Source organism: Physeter macrocephalus, chromosome 11 (assembly GCF_002837175.3).
Source record: "Physeter macrocephalus isolate SW-GA chromosome 11, ASM283717v5, whole genome shotgun sequence".
Classification (NCBI taxonomy): Eukaryota; Metazoa; Chordata; class Mammalia; order Artiodactyla; family Physeteridae; genus Physeter; species Physeter macrocephalus.
In genome coordinates this window covers 167,523,615-167,544,891 of record NC_041224.1, presented here as the reverse complement: position 1 = coordinate 167,544,891, position 21,277 = coordinate 167,523,615, and the positions used below count along the sequence as shown (strand labels likewise).

General features: G+C 43.3%; 1 protein-coding gene across 1 annotated transcript in view; it reads left to right on the top strand.

The window, feature by feature from the left end:
* The window catches only part of KCNK10 (potassium two pore domain channel subfamily K member 10), a 141,199-nt gene that overhangs the window by 48,811 nt on the left and 71,111 nt on the right, over positions 1-21,277 (top strand). Inside the window, exon 2 of the mRNA XM_007105681.2 lies at positions 17,837-18,171. Within this exon, the coding sequence (XP_007105743.1) occupies positions 17,837-18,171 (335 nt within the window). The remainder of the gene's footprint in view (positions 1-17,836; positions 18,172-21,277) is intronic.

Below are 21,277 nucleotides of genomic sequence, written 5' to 3'. Positions count from 1 at the left end.
GGTGAGAGGCCCGCGTACCACACACACACACACACACACACACACACACACACACACACACACACACACACACACACACACACCAAAACCAAAACAAACAAACAAAATAAAAGTGCTCTAGCTAATTTAAATTGTGGAGGAAAAACTTAGAGCAGGAGACAAAACATATTATTCATGAAGCATTTCGGAACAAAGGAACCCCAGCCGTGGCTGTGCACCTTTCAGCCTTGACCGTGGAGTCGAGACAAATGAGTCCCTCTCGCCAACATGGCAGAGTCTGGGGTCTGTTGGCAGAGCCAGAAGGTAGGCAGCCCTGGATCCCGAAAGATGAGCAGACCTGTGGGAAATGCCGGAGCTGTTCTGACCAGCTCAGCACATACAAGAAATAGCTCTGGTTCTTGGCTCATGCGCTTGTGGGCGTAAGTGAGAGTTCATTTCACTGCAGCAATAAAGGCATCTTGCTTGCCACCAGGAGTAACCTCTAATGACCAGCAGTTCTGGAGCAGAGGTCTGTTGAAGAGAGTCTCCTGGAAGCCAGGGAGAGAAAATGGTCTATGAGAAGGACATTAATCATCAGCAGCAAATCCTGCGAGACAGCAGTCAGCTCATCAAACGCCCCCTGAGGCCTCTAGCAGACCAGGCCTGGGGAATGATGCTGGGAGTGGAGTGGAGTACGATTGACCACCTTCGGGACTTCCCTGCTGGCGCAGTGGTTAAGAATCCGCCTGCCAATGCAGAGGACATGGGTTCGATCCCTGGTCCAGGGAGATCCCACACGCTGCAAGGCAACTGAGCCCGTGTGGTGCCACAACTACTGAGCCTGCGTTCTAGAGCCCGCAAGCCACAAGTACTGAGCCCGCGCGCCACAACGACTGAAGCCTGTGCGCCTAGAGCCCGCGCTCCGCAACAAAGAAAAGCCAACGCAGTGAGAAGCCCGCACGCTACAACGAAGAGCAGCCCCCGCTCGCCGCAACTAGAGAAAGCCTGCATGCAGCAACGAAGACACAATGCAGCCAAAAGTGAAATAAATAAATAAATAAATAAATAAATAAAGGAAAAAAAAAAAAGATTGACCACTTTTGATGTCTAGGAAGCCACACCCTGGTGCTCCCCCTTTGCTCTCTCATTCTTTCTAGTTCTTTCTCTGTTGTCTCTTACATGTTGCTCCCTTGAGCACCATCTTTTACTCTCTTCTCATTCTCCATCTCCTTCTGGACCATTTCGTCCAGTCCTGTGGCTTCAATATCACCTATATTCTCATCACTCTGAAACCTAGGGTTCCAGCTAGATTTTGTCCCTGAGTTCCAGTCCCTTAAGTCTAATGTCTACTGGATATGGCCACCTGGATGTGCCACAGAAGCTGTAAACCCAGGCCTCCTGCCTTTTCTGTCCTGGAGAACAGCACGCTCTTCTAACCAGGCGCTTGGGTGTCATCCTGGATCCTGCCCTCTCCACACTTCTCACTTTCTGTCAATCACTAGGACCCGTGGATTTTACCTCTTTAACACCCCTTGTCTCTGACCCCCTCCTCTCCATCCCTTGTGCTGCTGCCTGAGTTGAGGCCTCCATGCCAAGAGCCTCATTCTCCAGGCCCTGTCTGCTGGTGAAGACCCCTGACTTTGTGCCATGCCATTGGCTTATAAATACAACAAGAGAGTTGGGTAAGCTTAGGAGAAACCATCTGCTTACTAGTCCTGAGAAGTCAGTGATCCTTTGAGCCCCAAATGAATCCAGCAACCTTTGTTTTCTTCTCAGGCTGGGCGTGCACTAATGGGCCAGGGCTTCAGCCTTTGGGTCCTCAAACCCAAATTTATGCTGTTTGGTCCTAGTCAGAGGAACCCCAGCAAGGCAGGCTGGAGGGAAATTCTGCCTGCTTGCTACCAGAGAGGTGATTCACCGAGGGTGATTCATTCCATTCAACAGATTTTTTTTAATCCCCCCAAATATTTTGTACTCATGAGTAAAAGAGAACCTTCTAGCCCTTTGTGAAGAGAACAAGAAAGCTCAGAACTGAGCGTTTGGAGCACAGTGAAGTGGATTACAAGCTCTCCTTGGACTATTTGCTTTCTGAGAATTTTAACACCTTGACTCAGGATGTCTGTCTGTGAGAAAACAACAACCACTAGCCCCAGATTCAGTGAACTCAGCAGTCAGACTTTCCTTTGGGCATGTGTGCAAACTTGATATCATAAATGCTGGCATAAGGCAGATTTATGCATGAATGGATGAATGAATTCAGGAACGAGCAAATTGTACCTAGGAGCCTTCCAGCTGTAGGTACTGTGCTAAGCTCCACATTGAGACATAGAGAAAATCTCAAGGGGAAGGGCATCTGATTGTACTGAGGGGTGGGCAGTCAGGGAGGACTTCTTGGAGGTGGTAACACATGAAGAGAGTTTTGAAGTATGAGGAGCAGTTGGCCAGATAAAGAGTGAGAAGGAGAAAGGAATTGGGAAGCAAGACCTGTTCCTCTGGGCTCGGCATGCAGGGTCCTGGGTGTTGCTTGCCTGGGGCAAAGGTTGCGTGTGGGGTGTGGCAGCCGGTGAGGCTGGGGAGACAGCCAGGCACGAGGTCCTGGAAGGGAGTCTTGCTGCAAGCCATGGAGCCTGCATGTCCTTCTGAAGCTCCGTGGTGCCTGGAGTGGAGCTTGAGGATGAGATGGATGTGATCAGATCCACGCCTTGGAGAGGCCCCCTGGAGGATGTGGAGGATGCATTTAAGAGGGGCAGGACTGGAGGCTGTCCCAGCAATTCAAGTGAGAGGAGGCGAGGACAGAGCCGAGTCAAGGTGGCAGCACATTCTTATCTCCTTCTTCCTCCCCTTTCAGTCTTGCTTCCCATTGTCGTGGCTCTCTGTCCCAGAAATTTCATGATACCTTGGTCTGTTCCATCTGGAAACAAAGCCTGAAGTTTTTAAGGAGGGCTAGAAGGAGAGGGCAATGATAAAACCTAAAGAGAGAGCCTCGTCTGTGGTGGCATTTTGGGGACATGGCTTGGTTATTTAGTATGTCTAGACTGAGTGTCATTGCATTCTTTCTTTTTTAAAAAAAATCTTTATTGGAGTATAGTTGCTTTACAATGTTGTGTTAGTTTCTGCTGTACAGCAAAGGGAATCAGGTATGCATATACATATATCAACTCCTTTTTTAGCTTCTTTCCCCATACAGGTCATTACAGAGTATTGAGTAGAGTTCCCTGTGCTATACAGTAGGTACTTATTAGTAATCTATTTTATATATAGCAGTGTGTATATGTCAATCCCAATCTCCCAATTTATCCCCCCTCTTTACCCCCTGGTAACCATAAGTTTGTTTTCTATATCTGTACCTCTCTTTCTGTTTTGTAGATTAGTTCATCTGTACCCTTTTTTTAGATTCCACATATAAGCTATATCATATGAAATTTGTCTTCCTGTGTCTGACTTCACTCAATATGACAATCTCTAGGTCCATCCATGTTGCTGCAAATGGCATTATTTCATTCTTTTTTATGGCTGAGTAATATTCCATTGTACATATGTACCACATCTTCTTTATCCATTCCTCTGTTGATGGACATTTAGGGTGCTTCCATGTCCTGGCTATCGTAAACAGTGCTGCTGTGAACACTGGGGTGCATGTATCTTTTCGAATTATGGTTTCCTCTGGATATATGCCCAGGAGTAGGATTGCTGGATCATATGGTAACTATTTTTAGGTTTTTAAGTAACCTCCATACTTTTCTCCACAGTGGCTGTACCAATTTACATTCCCACCAGCAGCGTAGGCGGGTTCCCTTTTCTCCACACCCTCTCCAGCATTTATTGTTTGTAGATTATTTGACGATGGCCATTGTGACTGGTGTGAGGTGATACCTCTTTGTAGTTTTGGTTTGCATTTCTCTAATAATTGGATTTTAAAATAAAGGCTGTTACAGTGATGGTCATTGCATTCTTACCAGGACCAGCTTGATCATGTCTAAGGTGAACCTGTCACATGGAAACAGGAAAAACAAGGTTTGGCTGCAAGGTATGTGGAATCAGACGGAGCACACACATTCTCTTGGCTGTTCTTAGAGGCAGATCATGGCTGAAACCAGCTGCTGTGACAACCGCGGGATGATGGGGCTGGAATGGTCTCCTCCTCGTCTCTCCTTCTCTCTTCCCAACACACACCCTCTGGTCCAGCCAGGGAAGCCTTCTGGGGATTCCAGGCTTAGCTTTAACCTGGGGCTCTCTGGAAACTCTGAGCTGCCTATGCAGGTGGCCCTGGAACAATTCCAGACCCGGGGGGGTTGGTGGTGGTTGGTGAGGGGAGGCGAGTGTTCCCTGCCTCTCACCAGTGTGTTGCGGTCACAGCTGTACTTTGCGTGGGTTGACAGGCAGAGTCATGTTACTATGTGACTGTGGTACCTCCGAGGTGGCTGCATTTCACATTCTCAGGATACCCCGAATCCCGTTCGATACCCAGCATCCCAAATGCCATTTGTTCCAGGTGCTGTGGAGGAGTGGGGTTACTCGGGGTTAGGGGTCTGAAGCTGGATCCAAGGATGTCACCGCTTACTAGCTTGTGATAGGCTACTCAGTGTCACCTCCCCTGGCCTCAGTTCCTCACCTGTCCAAGGGGGATAGATAATGACCACGGCCTGCCACAGAAGGCTTTGTGAAGATAAGCTAGATCTTGCCTCAGATCTTTGTCAACTCTCCCACTACCTCTGAAGGCAGGGATGTGTCTTATTCATATATACATCCCCAGGGCCAAGCATGGTGCCTGGTGAACTCATGGGTTTGTTGATTGAATGTATGAATGGATGATGCAGTAAAGTGTATGGGGCTTGGGAAAGCCTGAATAGTATAAAATTGAACAAATTCAAACAAGAAGAAAAAGATTTCCACATGTGCCCGCATATCCACCCACATTTATGGAAAAAATGGAATGGGGTACTGTTTGAGAGGAAACATGTTAAAATGAAAATTATCGTCTTCCAGCATTTTCTTTCTCATCAAGTCTTGGCAGCACTTTTGCTGCCAAATCCTTTTCTGTTGGCGTTGTGAAGTCCGATAGGCCATTACTTTATATGCCTCATCCATTATTGACACATTTTAGATGAAAGGGCTCTTTCCACCTGGAGTTTCTTTTTTCCTAGTTTTCTGTTCCTACGGTCCAGGGAACTGACTTTGAGGTCAGGTGATTCTCATTTTAATCCTGGCTCCACCACTTTCTGGCCACCTGACCTGGGCTTGGTCCTTTAAGCTCTCTGGGTCTCAGTTTCTTTGTCTGTGAAGTGGGCATGTGTGGTGGCCGTGAGCAGGCATGCGCCACGCAGGCCTCCAACTGGAGGGAGTATAACTGAGCAACAGCCTGCCTGCTGCTCTGACATCCTCTGTGGGCACACTTCCTGTGGGCTGCTTCCAGCCCGTGGCCGAGGGCAGCAGGGACCCTAAAGCAGGCCTCTCCTGGGAGACACAGGACTCCTCAGATGGCTGACTCTGGCTCAAGAACTCCTTGATGGCCATGCTGAGCTTTCTTGGGCTGCAGGTGGTCTAGGACTCCCACACCCACCCTTCCTTCCTGCTCTCCATCAGTGTGGTCCGACTCACAGTGTGTCTGCCGGCTGTCCTCGCCACCTGACTGCGTTTCCCTTAGTAAAATCCATACACATTTATTTTTATTTTTTAAAATTTTTGGATTTTATTTTATTTTTTTATATAGCAGGTTCTGATTAGTTATCCATTTAATACTTATTAGTATATTTATGTCAATCCCAATCTCCCAATTCATCACACCACCACCCCCACTACCCCCACCACTTCCCCTCCTTGGTGTCCATACGTTTGTTCTCTACATCTGTGTCTCTATTTCTGCCCTGCACATTTAATCCCCTCTTGGCATCTGCTTCTGGGAGGACCTGGACTCACACAGGGGAGATAATACCTCATGGTGAGGACCAAATGCAACAATATAAACAAGTGTTTTTCAGAGGCACAGGCGCAAAGTGAGTGTGCAGTAAGTGGCAGGAACTCCTATTATCTGCACCACCACTGTCACCACCATCTGCCCGATTTTGCTTCTTTGGTGGCTCCAGGCACAGAGAGCTCCAGTGACAGATCCCAGGTCACAAGGCAACTTAGTATTAGAGTGAGAGCAACTGTGGTTTCTGAGCAGAAGAAATGGATTAATTAAAACGTCCTTTGTAAAACAGAAACAGTGATCAGTGGAGCAGGATAGGAAGCCCAGAGATAAACCCACGCACATATGGTCACCTTATCTTTGATAAAGCAGGCAGGAATATACAGTGGAGAAAAGACAGCCTCTTCAATAAGTGGTGCTGGGAAAACTGGACAGCTACATGTAAAAGAATGAAATTAGAACACTCCCTACCACCATAGACAAAAATAAACTCAAAATGGATTAGAGACCTAAATGTAAGGCCAGACACTATCAAACTCTTAGAGGAAAACATAGGTAGAACACTATGACATAATCACAGCAAGATCCTTTTTGACCTCCTAGAGAAATGGAAATAAAAACAAAAATAAACAAATGGGACCTAATGAAACTTAAAAGCTTTTGCACAGCAAAGGAAACCAGAAACAAGACGAAAAGATAGCCCTCAGAATGGGAGAAAATATTTGCAAATGAAGCAACTGACAAAGGATTAATCTCCAAAACATACAAGCAACTGAATATCCAAAAAACAAACAACCCAATCCAAAAATGGGCAGAAGACCTAAACAGACATTTCTCCAAAGAAGATATACAGATTGCCAACAAACACATGAAAGAATGCTCAACATCATTAATCATTAGAGAAATGCAAATCAAAACTACAATGAGGTATCACCTCACACTGGTCAGAATGGCCATCATCAAAAAATCTACAAACAATAAATGCTGGAGAGGGTGTGGAGAAAAGGGAACCCTCTTGCACTGTTGGTGGGAATGTAAATTGATACAGCCACTATGGAGAACAGTATGGAGGTTCCTTAGAAAACTAAAAATAGAACTACCATACGACCCAGCAATCCCACTACTGGGCATATACCCTGAGAAAACCATAACTCAAAAAGAGTCAGATACCACAATGTTCATTGCAGCTGTATTTACAATAGCCAGGACATGCCAGCGATCTAAGTCTCCATCGACAGATGAATGGATAAAGAAGATGTGGTACATATATACAATGGAATATTACTCAGCCATAAAAAGAAACGAAATTGAGTTATTTGTAGTGAGGTGGATGGACCAGAGACTGTCATACAGAGTGAAGTAAGTCAGAAAGAGAAAAACAAATACTGTATGCTAACACATATATATGGAATCTACAAAAAAAAAAAAAAAAGTTCTGAAGTACCTAGGAGCAGGACAGGAATAAAGATGCAGACGTAGAGAATGGACTTGAGGACACAGGGAGGGGGAAGGGTAAGCTGGGACGAAGTGAGAGAGTGGCATGGACATATATACACTACCAAATGTAAAATAGATAGCTAGTGGGAAGCAGCCGCCATAGCACAGGGCGATCAGCTCGGTGCTTTGTGATCACCTAGAGGGGTGGGATAGGGAGGGTGGGAGGGAGATGCAAGAGGAAGGAGATACGGGAACATATGTATATGTAGAGCTGATTCACTTTGTTATAAAGCAGAAACTAACACACCATTGTAAAGCAATTATTCTCCAGTAAAGATGTTTAAAAAATTAAAAAAAAAAAACATCCTTTGTAAACTTATCCAAGTTAAGGAAAAGACACAAACCAAATCCTTTCCTAGCCATTGAAATGTACAGTCATCTTTGCTAAAGCAACCTACTCCATTTTTCATCAAATGCACAAAAGGTTTTGTAACATTCTGAGGTCCCTGCCAATACTCATGATATGTACAAATATACTCCAATCAGTAAGTCAGGGCGGCTTGCATTTCCCAAGAATCATGAGGGTTTTTTTTTTAAAAAAAAGTGGCCATTGTTATTCACATTTGTCCGATAAGGAAACAGAAACTAAGTGGCGGTTTCAAGGTCACCCAGACACTGGTGGGTTTGGGATCGAAATTCTCTGGTTTTTGTTTCTGGTGTTTTGGAACTCAGGGATTGGTGGATTCTGTTCAAACTCTGCTCCCAGGCTCAGTCTCTTAGCAAACTGGCACCAGGAACTGGCCCGCAAAGACCTTTCTCAAGCCCAATTCTGCCCAGTCTCAGGGGTGCTAGAAGCCCTGGAATCATTTATCATGCAGGTCAGTGAAGGAAACTGATCTCCATGCTCAGGGCCATCATTTGTCACCCAGAGAGGCTTCCTCCTAATGTTTTTTACCTGACGCTGTGGAGCATGTTCACTAGTAGACTGTCAACCCCGTGAAGCTGGGAGGGACGGTGCCTTATCCCCACCACAGCACAGCCCCATTTGGTGCTAAGTAAATGCTTGCTCTTGAGGGGGCTGGTGATTCTGATGGGGCTTCTGTTTATAGTCCGAAGGAGTCATCATCATCATCAACAACAACAGAAAACAAATATTTGCTCTTGGCCAGGCACTGTGCCGAGAAATGGAGATCCAATGCTGAAAAGTCAAGCCTTCTGACTCTGAGTTCATCGTCTTGTGGGGAGACGGTCACGTCGAGTCTGCCTGGAGAGGCCAGGATGGCTTCACAGAGGAGGCAGCTTGGAGCTGAGACTGAGGAGGATGGGAGTTCCCCAGGCAGATGGGGTAGGGACGGGACTCCTGGCAGAGGGAACACACGTGAAGGTGTGGAGGTGTGAACAGAGCACTGCTGTGTTGGGAGGACCTGTCCAGGGTTGCTGGAATGTCAAGCTGTTTTCCATATGACCCCGCCATCCACCACTGTAGGCGTGGTTTGGAAGTGCCAACATTTCTTCCTGCCTTTCATTTTTCATTAGAAGGTTCTTTCAATCAGCCATCAATGATTGGCTTCCCACTATGTGTCAGGCACTGGGCAGGTTACTGGGGTACAAGAGATGAGGGGGTCGACACGGTGCCTGCCCTCCTGGAGCTCTAAGTCCAATGATGAGCAAACAGGTTCTGTTAACATCATAGTGCAGAGAGTGGGGGCCAAGGGAGACCTAATTTAGTGGGGGGTGTATTAGTTTCCTGTGTCTGTTGTAACAAATTGCCACAAACTTAGTGGCTTAAAACAACACAAATTTATTATCTTATGGTTCTGGAAGTCAGAAGTTAAAAATCTGTCTTACTGGGCTGAAATTAAGGTCTAGGCAGGGCTGTATCCTTCTGGAGGCTCTAGGGAAGAATCTGTTCCTTGTCTTTTCCAGCTTCTAGGGACTGACTACATTCCTTGTCTTATGGCCACATCACTTGGACCTCTACTTCTGTCCTTAAATCTGTTTCTTTCTCTGACCCTCCTGCATTCCTCTTATAAGGACATTTGTGATGACACTGGGTCCACCCAGATAATCCAGGATAATCTCCCCAACTCAAGATCCTTAACTTAATCAGATCTGTAAAGTTCCTTTTGCCACGTAAGGTAACATATTCATAGGTCCCGGGGATGAGGATACGGGCATCTTTGGGGGCTGTTATTCTGCCGACCACAGAGGGAGCAGGGGGAAGGGGAGGAGGTGCTTCTAGAGGTGGTACTGAACCCCCAGACTTATGGGTCAGAAGGTGGTTGAAAGTGGAAGCAAGGAGATCACTTATGAGGCTGTTGGATTAGACCAGGCAGGATATGATGGTGGCCTGGATGAGGCTGCTGGCCATGGTGATGGTGAGAGGCACAAGGGATTAAGATACAGTGAGGAGGGGAAAGAATGGGAAATGAGGACAAAGTTGAAAGAAGCAGGCCTGGGCAAGGCTAGACTTCTCTGTATCAACAAGGGCAAGTTGGAACCTGAAAGTAATGCCTTTAGGGAATACTAGCAAGAACATAATGCCCAGGGTGCTAATTCTAATTCTTAAGTCAGAGATTCCAGAGAGTTCTGTGTTCATGTAGGTCAGAAGGAAATGTAACATTTACTGACTTATTTGATAGAATAATGTACAATAAAAAGCTGATATTCAACTTTGGTTTCCAAAGAGAAAATCTGATTTTGAGGTTCTACGAGGAAAGGCAGACTTTACAAACTAGATTCTTGCAGGTGTTGTCAGGGTCATTGGTGTTTTGAGTGAGGAGGAGTGACATTCCTACACTTTTATTTACCCTAAGTTCCCCAAGGCAGAGATAGAGCAGCTTAACTCTCACGAGTGGGACCGTTTGCCTCACTTAGATAATTAGGTTTGTCATCTCCTAATATACATTATTTACACAACAGCCAAGCTGCACCTTGACAGAGGCCATAATAAGCATTAGTATTATAAAAGGAGAACAAAAGTGAAGGAAAATGGCCATTTGTTGCGCACCAGGCTGATTTCTGAAATGTGTGATACCATTCTGTGTGTGACACTGTGCTGAATTTCCTGCTGTTCCAGAAGAGTCCCCAAATTAACATATTTATATCCAAGGTGATGAAATTGCCCTTACAGAGAGCAGGGACCTTTGAGAATTCGATGTGTTCAAACCAGGGGAAATTTCTTTTCCAATAACTTATTATTCGAGGAAAATAGAAGAAAAATTCTATCATTAATAGATCAGGAGTGATTACATGTAACTCATTGCATTTTCTATTGAGAAATACGTTTAGGGTCTATTTTATTATTCTTTTTTTTTTTTTTCAGGAAACCAAGTTAATCGGAATATAACATCAGTCTTTGATTCCTTCCCTCATTATCACCACCTTTCTTTTTCCTTACCTTTAGTAGTTGTCAGAAACCCAAACTTTCTTTACACTGATTAATTTTTTCAATTGAAGTATAGTACATTTACAATATTATATTAGCTTCAGGTGTAAAACAGTGATTCAATATTTTTATAGGTTGTACTACATTTAAAGTTATTGCAAAAAATGGCTGTATTTCCCTGGGCTGTACAATACATCCTTGTTGCTTGCTTGCTTATTTATTTATTTATTTATTTATTATGTTAAGCCAATGAAAATTTTTGTATTGATGTTTAGTTGATTTACAGTATTGTATAAGTTTTAGGTGTACAACATAGTGATTCGCAATTTTTAAAGGTTATACTCCATTTATAGTTATTATAAAATACTAGCTATATCACCTGTGCTATACAATATATACTTGTAGCTTATTTATTTTACACATAGTAGTTTGTGCCTCTTAATCCTGTACCCCTATCTTGTCCCTTCTCCCTTCCCTTGCCCCACTGGTTACCACTAGTTTGTTTTCTTTAAAATTTATTTATTTTTGGTTGTGTTGGATCTTTGTTGCTGTGCGCGGGCTTTCTCTAGTTGTAGTGAGCTGGGGCTACTCTTCGTTGCGGTGTGCGGGCTCATTTTGGTGGCTTCTCTTGTTGCGGAGCACGGGCTCTAGGTGCACGGACTTCAGTAGTTGCAGCACGTGGGCTTGGTAGTTGTGGTTCGTGGGCTCCAGAGCGCAAGCTCAGTAGTTGTGGCGCATGGGCTTAGTTGCTCCGCAGCATGTGGGATCTTCCTGGACCAAGGCTGGAACCCGTGTCCCCTGCATTGGCAGGCGGATTCTTAACCACTGCACCACCAGGGAAGTGCCCACTAGTTTGTTTTTTATATCTGTGAGTCTGTTTCTCTTTTGTTGTATTTACTAGTTTGTTTTATTTTTTACATTCCACATATAAGTGATATAGAGTATTTGTCCTTCTCTGTCTGACTTATTTCACTAAGCAAAATATCCTCCAAATCCATCTGTGTTGTTGCAAATGGCAAAATTTCATTCTTTTTTATGGCTGAGTAATATTCCATTGTGTGTATATACCACATCTTCTTTATCCATTCATCTGTTGATGGACACTTCCATATCCTGGCTGTTGTAAATAATGCTGCTATGAACATTGGAGTGCGTGTATCTTTTCGAAATAGTGTTTTCATTTTCTTCAGATATATACCCAACAATGGAATTGCTGGATCATATGGTAATTCTATTTTTGGTTTTTTGAGGAACTTCTATACTGTTTTTCATCATGGCTGTACCAATTTACAATCCCAACAGTGTATTAGTGTTCCCTTTTCTCCACATCCTTGCCAACATTTGTTATTTGTAGACTTTTTGTTGATAGCCGTTTTGACAGGTGTGAGATGATATCTCACTGTGGTTTTGATGTGTATTTCTCTGATGATCAGTGATGTTGAGGATTTTTTTTTTTAAGGGCGTACGCTTTTGGTTTTTTTTTTTTTTTTTTTTTTTTGTGGTACATGGGCCTCTCACTGCTGTGGCCTCTCCTGTTGCGGAGCACAGGCTCCGGATGCACAGACCCAGCGGCCATGGCTCACAGGCCCAGCCGCTCCGCGGCATGTGGGATCAGATGCACAGGCTCAGTAGTTGTGGCTCATGGGCCTAGTTGCTCTGCAGCATGTGGGATCCTCCCAGACTAGGGATCAAACCCGTGTCCCCTGTATTAGCAGGGAGATTCTCAACCACTGTGCCACCAGGGAAGCCCTGTTGAGGATTTTTTAATGTGCCTGTTGGCCATCTGTATATCTTCATTGGAAAAATGTCTGTTCAGGTCTTCTTCCCATCTTTAATTGAGTTTTTTTGTTTTTTGATATTGAGTTGTGTGGGCTGTTTACCTATTTTGGATATTAACCCATTATCGATCATATCATTTGCAAATCTTTTCTCCCATTCAGTAGGTTGTCTTTTTGTTTTGTCAGTGGTTTCCTTTGCTGTGCAAAACCTTTTATGTTTAATTAGGGCCCATTTGTTTATTTTTGCTTTTATTTCTTTTACCTGAGGAGGCAGATCCAAAAAAATATTGCTGTAGTTTAAGTCAAAGAGCGTTCTGCCTATGTTCTCTTCTAAGAGTTTTATGGTTTCAGGTCTTACATTTAGGTGTTTAATCCATTTTGAGTTTATTTTTGTATACAGTGTGAGGAAATGTTCTAATCTCATTCTTTTACATGAAGCTGTCCAGTTTTTGCAGCACCATTTATTGAAGAGACTGTCTTTTCTCCAGTGTATATTCTTGCCTCCCTTGTCATAGATTAATTGACCATAAGTGCATGGGTTTATTTCTGGGCTCTCTATTCTGTTCCAATAATCCTTGTGTCTGTTTTTGTGCCAGTACCATGCTGTTTTGATTATTGTAGCTTTGTAGTATAGTCTGAAGTCAGTGAGCATGATACTGCTAGCTTTGTTCTTTTTTTTCAAGTTTGCTTTGGCAATTTGGGATCTTTTGTGGTTCCATAAAAAATTTAGGATTATTTTAGTTCTGTGAAAAATGTCCCTGGTATTTTGATAGGGATTGCATTAAATCTGTAGATTGCTTTGGGTAGTATGGACATTTTAACAATATTAATTCTTCCAATCCAAGAGCATGGGATATCTTTCCATTTCTTTGAATCATCTTCAATTTCCTTCATCAGCGTTTTATAGTTTTCATAGCATAGGTCTTTCACCTCCTTGGTTAAGTTTATTCCTAGGTATTTTTATGTGATTTTTTGTGTGTGTGTGTGGTACACGGGCCTCTCACTGTTGTGGCCTCTCCTGTTGTGGAGCACAGGCTCTGGACGCACAGGCTCAGCAGCCATGGCTCATGGGCCCAGCTGCTCCGCGGCATGTGGAATCTTCCCGTACCAGGGCACGAACCTGTGTCCCCTGCATCGGCAGGCATACTCTCAACCACTGCGCCACCAGGGAAGCCCCCTATGTGATTTTTAAATGGGATTTATAAAAAACTTTCTCTTTCTGATATTTCATTATTAGTGTATAGAAACACGACATATTTCTGTTTCTTAATCTTGTATCTTGCAACCTTGCTGAATTCATTTATCAGTTTTAATAGTTTTTGTGTGGAGACTTTAGGTTCCTCTATATAGAGTATCATGTCATCTGCAAATAGTGATAGTTTTACCTCTTCCCTTCCAATCTGAATACCTTTTGTTTCTTTTTCTAATTTCTTTAGATGGAAGGTTAGGTTGTTTATTTGAAATTTTTCTTGTTTTTTGAGGCCTGTATTGCTATAAACTTCCCTCTTAGAACTGCTTTTGCTGCATCCCATAGATTTTGGAAAGTTGTGTTTTCATTTTCATTTGTTCAGGGTTTTTTCTGATTTCCTTTTTGATTTCTTTGTTGACTCATTAGTTTTTTAGTAGCATGTTGTTTAGTCTCTGTGGATTTGTGCTTTCTGCATTTTTCTTTCTGTAGTTGATTTCTAGTTTCATACTTTTGTGGTTGGAAAAATGCTTGATATAATTTCTGTCTTCTTAAATTTGTTGAGACTTGTTTTGTGGCCTGGCATGTGACCTATCCTGGAGAACATTCTGTGTGCACTTGAAAAGAACGTGTATTCTGCTGTTTTTGGATGGAATGTCCTGTATATATATATCTATTAAGCCCAACTGGTATTGTGTCATTTAAGACCACTGTTGCCTTATTGATTTCCTATCTAGATGATCTGTGTATAGACGTAAGTGGGGTGTTAAAGTCCCCTATATTATTGTATTGTCAATTTCTCCCTTTATGTCTGTTAATATTTGCTTTATGTATTTAGGTACTCTTGTATTGGGTGCATTAATGTTAATGAATGTAATATCCTCTTCTTGTATGGATCCCTTTATCAATACATAATGCCCTTCTTTGTCTTTTGTTACAGACTTTTAAAGTCTATTTTGTCTGATGTGAGTATTGCTACCTCTGCTTTCTTGTCGTTGCCATTAGCATGAAATATCTTTTTCCACGCCCTCACTTTCAGTCTATGTCTGTATGTAGTTCTGAAGTGAGTCTCTTGTAAGCAGCATATAGATAAGTCTTGTTTTCTTATCCAATCAGCCACCCTATGTCTTGATTGGAACATTTAGTCCATTGACATTTGAAGTAATTATTGATAGGTATGTACTTATTGTCATTTTGTTATTTGTTTTCTGATTGTATTTATAGTTCTTCCTTGTTCTTTTCTTCTTCTTTTAGTTCCTTCGCTTATTTGATGATTTTCTTTAGTGGTATGCTTGTTCCTTTCTCTCTTGTTTTTGTGTATCTGTTGTAGGTTTTGACTTGTGGTTACCATGGAGTTCATATGTGTTGACCTGTATCTATTTGTTTTAAACAGGTAGTTCTTCAAGTTCAAACACATTCTAAAAGATCTACATTTTTTACTTCTCCCACATATTTTTTTTTTGATGTAATATTTTTCATCTTCATGTTTATCCCTTTACTGATTATTGTAGTTATACTTTATTTTACAACTTTTTTGTCTTTTAATCTTTGTACTAGCTTATTTAAGTGGTTGATCTTCAGCCTTTACTGTATATTTACCTTTACTAGTGGGATTTTTCATTTCCTATAGATACTTCTTCTTGTAGCCTTTTCTTTTCCACTTAGAGAAGACCCTTTAACATTTCTTTTACGGTTGGTTTAGTATTGATGAACTCTTAGTTTTTGCTTATCTGGGAAGTTCTTTATCTCTCCTTCAATTCTAATTGATAATCTTGCTGGATAGAGTGTTCTAGGTTGCAGGTTTTTCCCTTTCAGCACTTTAAATATATCATGGTACTCCCTTCTGGCTTACAAAGTTTCTGCAGAAAAATCAGGTGATAGCCTTCTGGGGGATACCTTGTATATGATTCTTTGTTTTTCTCTTGCTGCCTTTAGAATTCTCTCTTTATCTTTAAGTTTTGCCACTTCAATTATGATATATCTTGGTGTGGGTCTCTTTGGGTTCATCTTGTTTGAGACTCTCTGTTCTTCCTGGAGTTGGATATCTGTTTCCTTCTTCAGATTTGGGAAGATTTCAGTCATAATTTCATAAAATATATCTTCAACCCCCTTCTCTCTCTCTCTCCTTCTGGGCCCCCTATGATGTGAATGTTGGTACACTTGATGTTATCCTAGAGACCTCTTAAACTGTTCTGATTTTTAAATTTATTTTTCTTTTTGCTGTTCTGATTGGGTGATTTCTGTTATTCTATCTTCCAGATCCCTTCTATGTTCTTCTGTGTCACCTCATCTGCTGTTAATTCCTTCTAGTGTGTTTTTCATTTCAGTTATTGTATTCTTTGGTTCTGACTGGTTCTTTCTTTTACATTTTTTAGTTCCTTGTTAAAATTCTCATCTATTCTTTGACCTAATTCAGTTATTATTCTTATTACTAATGCTTTGAATTCTTCATTTGGTAACTTGTTTATTTTGATTTCATTAATTATTTTTTCAGGGGTTTTCTCTTGCTCTTTCAATTGAGAAAGTTCCTCTGTCTTCTCATTTTCCTTATCTTTCTCTGTCTCTATGAAATTAGGTAAAACTGTTACCCATTGCTCCTTATGTTGGAGCATTCCTTTACAGTCTGAGTCTGCCAGTGGCTTTGGTGGGAGAGCTGGATTTGATGTGAACACGAGCCATATCTTTCCTCAGGTTGTGCTGGCAGCTATTATCTTGGTAGGAGGTGGGGATGGAGATGGAGGGACTAGGGCTGGAGCAGGTATGAGCTGAAGCTTCTGTGCTAAGTGTCCATCATCACCTTGTGGGGGAGCAGGGTCAGGTTCCAAGTTGCTAGAGCAGAAGCTGTGAGAGTTGGGCTTCCAAACCGGCTCAGTTCCCTTCAAGTATGTGCTCTCCCCCTCCCAGCACTGGCACCCTCACTCCAGAGTAGAACAGTACTGGAGCAAGAGGAGCTAGCACAGGCACTCAGTGAGGGCTGGGGTACAGTCCGTGGCGGTCCAGCCACTATCAGAGATCTGGACTGCCTCTGATGTGCCACTTGTATAAGTGACAGCAATGGCTGCCTCTGTCCTTCTTAGATGTTGCTTCAGGTTTGAGCTACCTCAGTGTCTCACGACTCAGGTCTTTCCTTGGCCATGGCAGCTCTCATTCCAGTGTGGAGCTGTGATGGGAGGCAAGCAAGGCTGGAATGTTCACTTGGATCAGGCTGGTGTATACACTGGGCAAGTCATGGGAAACCAGCCAGCCACCTGCTTGATTTCAATTTGCCCTCTTGCCCCTGCTTCAGGAGCAAGCCAGCACAAGCACACTCCTCCTGAGTGGAGTCCAGGCTTCCCACAACCCTCCTGTTAGTCCCACCAGCCCTCCAGGGGGCCGTCTTCTTTTTGTAGGACCTCAGGGTTGGGGCACCCAATATGTGGCTTGAACCACTCACTTCCCAGGGAGAGTCTCCACCCATGAAATCTCCCTTCTCCTCTGAGTCCCCTCCCAAGAGCACAGGTCTCAACCTGTAGATGTATTTTTGATGTGTTCGTAGGGGGAGGTGAGTTCCATGTCCTCCTGCTTCTCTCTCTTGATCTGAGTGTCACTGTGTTTGGTTTTTGACTCTTCATTATAGCAAGCTCACCCTTCTTCCGTTTTGTGACCACAGACCTGGATAACAGAACTTTTACACTTGCTAGATGCTCATCTCTTCTATACTCTTGGTATTACCTAGCCCTCAGCACTTGGACAATTCTGCTGGGTATCCTTCTCCTACCTTTTCTTCTCCAAATTGAACAGTATGTCTCTTTTTAAAATATCATGGTTTGTTGTGTATCTTACACATCACTTAACAAGGAAACTAAGGGAGAAAATGAATGAGAAATAACAGAGACATGGCTTTCAAATTTGGGCCCTTGTAGAGAAATATAAACATTTCAGACTCAATTAATATTATTTTTTTGGTGAAAACTAGAACTCCTGGTGCTCACTTTTTTAGAATTCAACAGGCACCTAGCAACTGATTGAATTCCCCCACTGCAGCCTTGGTGAACCAATTTTTAATCCTCACATTTGAAAGCTGGCTTGAGAAAGACATCTGTGCTTTGTTTCCGACAAGTTTTGGGCTTTGTGTTTATAAACAAACTCTCTTCTCCCCTCTCACCCACCCCGTTTCTCAGTGGCCGTTCCTGCAGCAGCGCCCCCAGTGTGCCAGCCCAAGGGCACCGCTAACGGGCATTACGCGGCCCCACGCCTCTCCATCTCCTCCCGAGCCACGGTGGTAGCCAGAATGGAAGGTGCCTCCCAGGGGGGCCTGCAGACCGTCATGAAATGGAAAACAGTGGTTGCCATCTTCGTGGTCGTGGTGGTCTACCTCGTCACGGGCGGTCTCGTCTTCCGGGCATTGGAACAGCCCTTTGAGAGCAGCCAAAAGAACACTATTGCCTTGGAGAAGGCAGAATTCCTGCGGGATCATATCTGTGTGAGCCCACAGGAGCTGGAGACATTGATTCAGGTGAGCAAGGAGTGAGTCAACAGTAGAATCACCTGTGGGGGGGAGAGTGTGACGTTGGTTTTGTCTTTCTGGCTCACTGAGCTTTGCCGTTGGTTGAGATGCTCCTGATGGTCAGGGAGGTCCTCTCTGGGAGGTGACACTTGAGTGGAGACCCGTGACAATGTGGGGGAAGAGGGGTCACATGTACAATGTAGGAGCAGGCTGTGTTTTGTATCATCTGCTTTTGCATGTGGTGGCCAGAGGCAGCAGCAGGCAAAGGGCTTTGGATTTGCAAATTCAAGGCCACTTATATATGCTGATTAACTTTTAAATCTGTGTGAGATGCTGGGGTAAGAGGGTGGCCTAGAAGCCAAAGAAAGAAAGAATTTTAAACAAGCAGGGATGTATTAACCTGTCGAAGGTGAATGAGAATGGAGCAGAGAACAGGTCACCAGCTGTGGGATGGGTAGGGTGTTAGTGACTTGAAAGAGGCTTTGGTGGATTTGTGAGGATGAAATAATAAGGATAACAGTAACAGGGCTAATCAAGGTTGCTATTTTTGAACACTTACTGTGTGTCAGGCACTGTACTAAAGCCCTTCCATGCCTTGGATATTAAGGAAAAAACGTTCATAAAAAATGGAGGCAGAGAACTTTGGGCCCCCGCCTACAGAAACAAGGCAGAGGAAGGGGTGGGGCGACCTTGGCAGGCGTGATGTGAGGCTGGGAAGGGAGGTGGGAGACAGGGAGTCATCTAAGGTGGCGTGACAGGAGGAAGCGAAACAGGAGGCTTGAGAAGTAAGCGAAAGGTGGAGAGGACCGAGTCCTGGGAAGAGGGAGGGGAAGTGGTTTAGAGCCCAGCAGATGGGCTTCACCTTGGAGGTGAGGCAGGATGGCAGCCTCCAATCTACACGCCCTCCTGAGCCACGAGGAGTAGTGGTGGGGGGCGGTGACATTTACGGAGGCAAGGGAGAGTCCCATCTTTCTGTGGGTTCTAAAGTTTGGAAGACAGAGGGATGGAAAAGACAGCTTTCACAATTCCTTCTGGCTCTGGGATTACCAGCTTTAAATTCTTTTCTTTTAAAAATTAATTAATTTTATTTTTGGCTGCGTTGGGTCTCTGTTGCCACGCGCGGGCTTTCTCTAGTTGCAGGAAGCTACTCTTTGCTGTGGTGTGCGGGTTTCTCATCGCGGTGGCTTCTCTCGTGGCGGGGCACGGGCTCTAGGTGCGCGGGCTTCAGTAGTTGTGGCATGTGGGCTCCAGTAGTTGTGGCACCCGGGCTTAGTTGCCCCGTGGCATGTGGGATCTTCCCGGACCAGGGATTGAACCTGTGTCCCTTGCATTGGTAGGTGGATTCTTAACCACTGCACCACCAGGGAAGTCCCACCAGCATTAAATTCTAATGGCTAAAAAAAAATTCTAATGGCTACTACAAATTAGGACTCTGTAGGATTCACAAGTCTGGGCTGGCTTACTTATTTATCTATTTCCAGCTACACTGATAGGGTAGGGGAATTCTGAGGCTGCTTATTATCTGGCCCCTTCATAGTAGTTGTAGTCTTTTAAATTAGTTTCTATAATCTGACTTGACTCTTAGATTAATAGAAATATAAATTTTTTTCCTGGGAATACATATGGTTTCATACCTATATCCTGCAGTTTTTATTAGAAAATAAAACCTTACAATTCTAAAGGTCAAGGGCAGTGTTTCATATCACTCTTTCTTAGATGGCCTTGTCTTTTTTTTTTTTTCTCCTTTCATGGTACAATGCTACCAACCTGACACTAATCTGTGCCAGATTTAAGGCTCATAAAGGCATAGAGAATGGAGGAAATAATTCTGGAGTAATTTTCAGTAAGGAACTTATTATACATGTTGTGGTGATATGTGGCGAGATCCTTTTTATTTCGTTGCAATACATGTAATAACCTAAAACGTGTCTGAATTGAATCTGGACTTGTGCCTGAATTTTCTTTGCTTAGACAATGAGATCTTGAGGAAAGGGATCATATCTTATTATCTTTGCATCCATGTGTAGCCTCTGCATGGCTTTACATCTAATTACTACCCAATAGAGAAATGCTTTTGGGATGAGCTATCAAACTAAATCTATAACACTGGTGATGCCATGAGACATCTGAGCTTATTCATGCATTTATTTATTAATTCAGTATTTCTCTATTGTTCATTCTTTGGCCTTCTCCTTTATGAAAGAATTCAGTGGCCAGAATGAAGGACAGAATGAAGGAGGGTAGAGATTCTAGTTCTGGTGTTGCTGTTAAGACCCATACTTTGACCTCGAAGATTTCTCTGTGAAATGAGGGTGTGTGTGTGCGTGCGCGCGTGTGCCCTTGAGATCATTTTTATAACAATTGAAACATATACCCTTTAGTAGGCACCCGTTATGAGCTAGGCCTCTTCTACCCATCATCTCATTTAATCTCTGCAACAACCTGCTAAGTTGGTATAATTATACCCATTTTACAGGTAAAGAACTGATGCTAAAAGAGGTTGAGTAACTTTCCAACCACCAACATGACAGAGCTGGGATTCAAAGTGAGGTCTGCCTGGCTCTACCCTGCCTCGCCCAATGAGTCTACAGCCCTTGAAGTAGTGTTTACTTTAGCATAAGCTTAACTCTCTCTTAAACATTTGCTTTATGTTCAACACTTTCCAGAATTTTAGCAGAGTCAGAAGGCATTGGAGTTCTTTGCTCTTTAACAGAAAGCATTTCCTCTTTTTTCCCTTTATACCCATTGACTATCAATCCTGGACATGGGATACTTTAAGATCTCCATCTACTCTGATATTAGGATTTATACTGGCGTTTACCTATAGTTTTCTGTAGGCTTAGCAGTTAAAAATGCTGAACCTGTGTCAGTCAAGAATCAAATTATTATGGTTTATAAATAAGATGAAATACAACCCTCAGAATGAGAGAAAATATTTGCAAATGAAGCAACTGATAAAGGATTAATCTCCAAAATATACAAGCAGCTCATGCAGCTCAATATAAAAAAAACAAACAACTCAATCCAAAAATGGGCAGAAGACCTAGACAGACATTTCTCCAAAGAAGACATACAGATTGCCAACAAACACATGAAAGCATGCTCAACATCACTA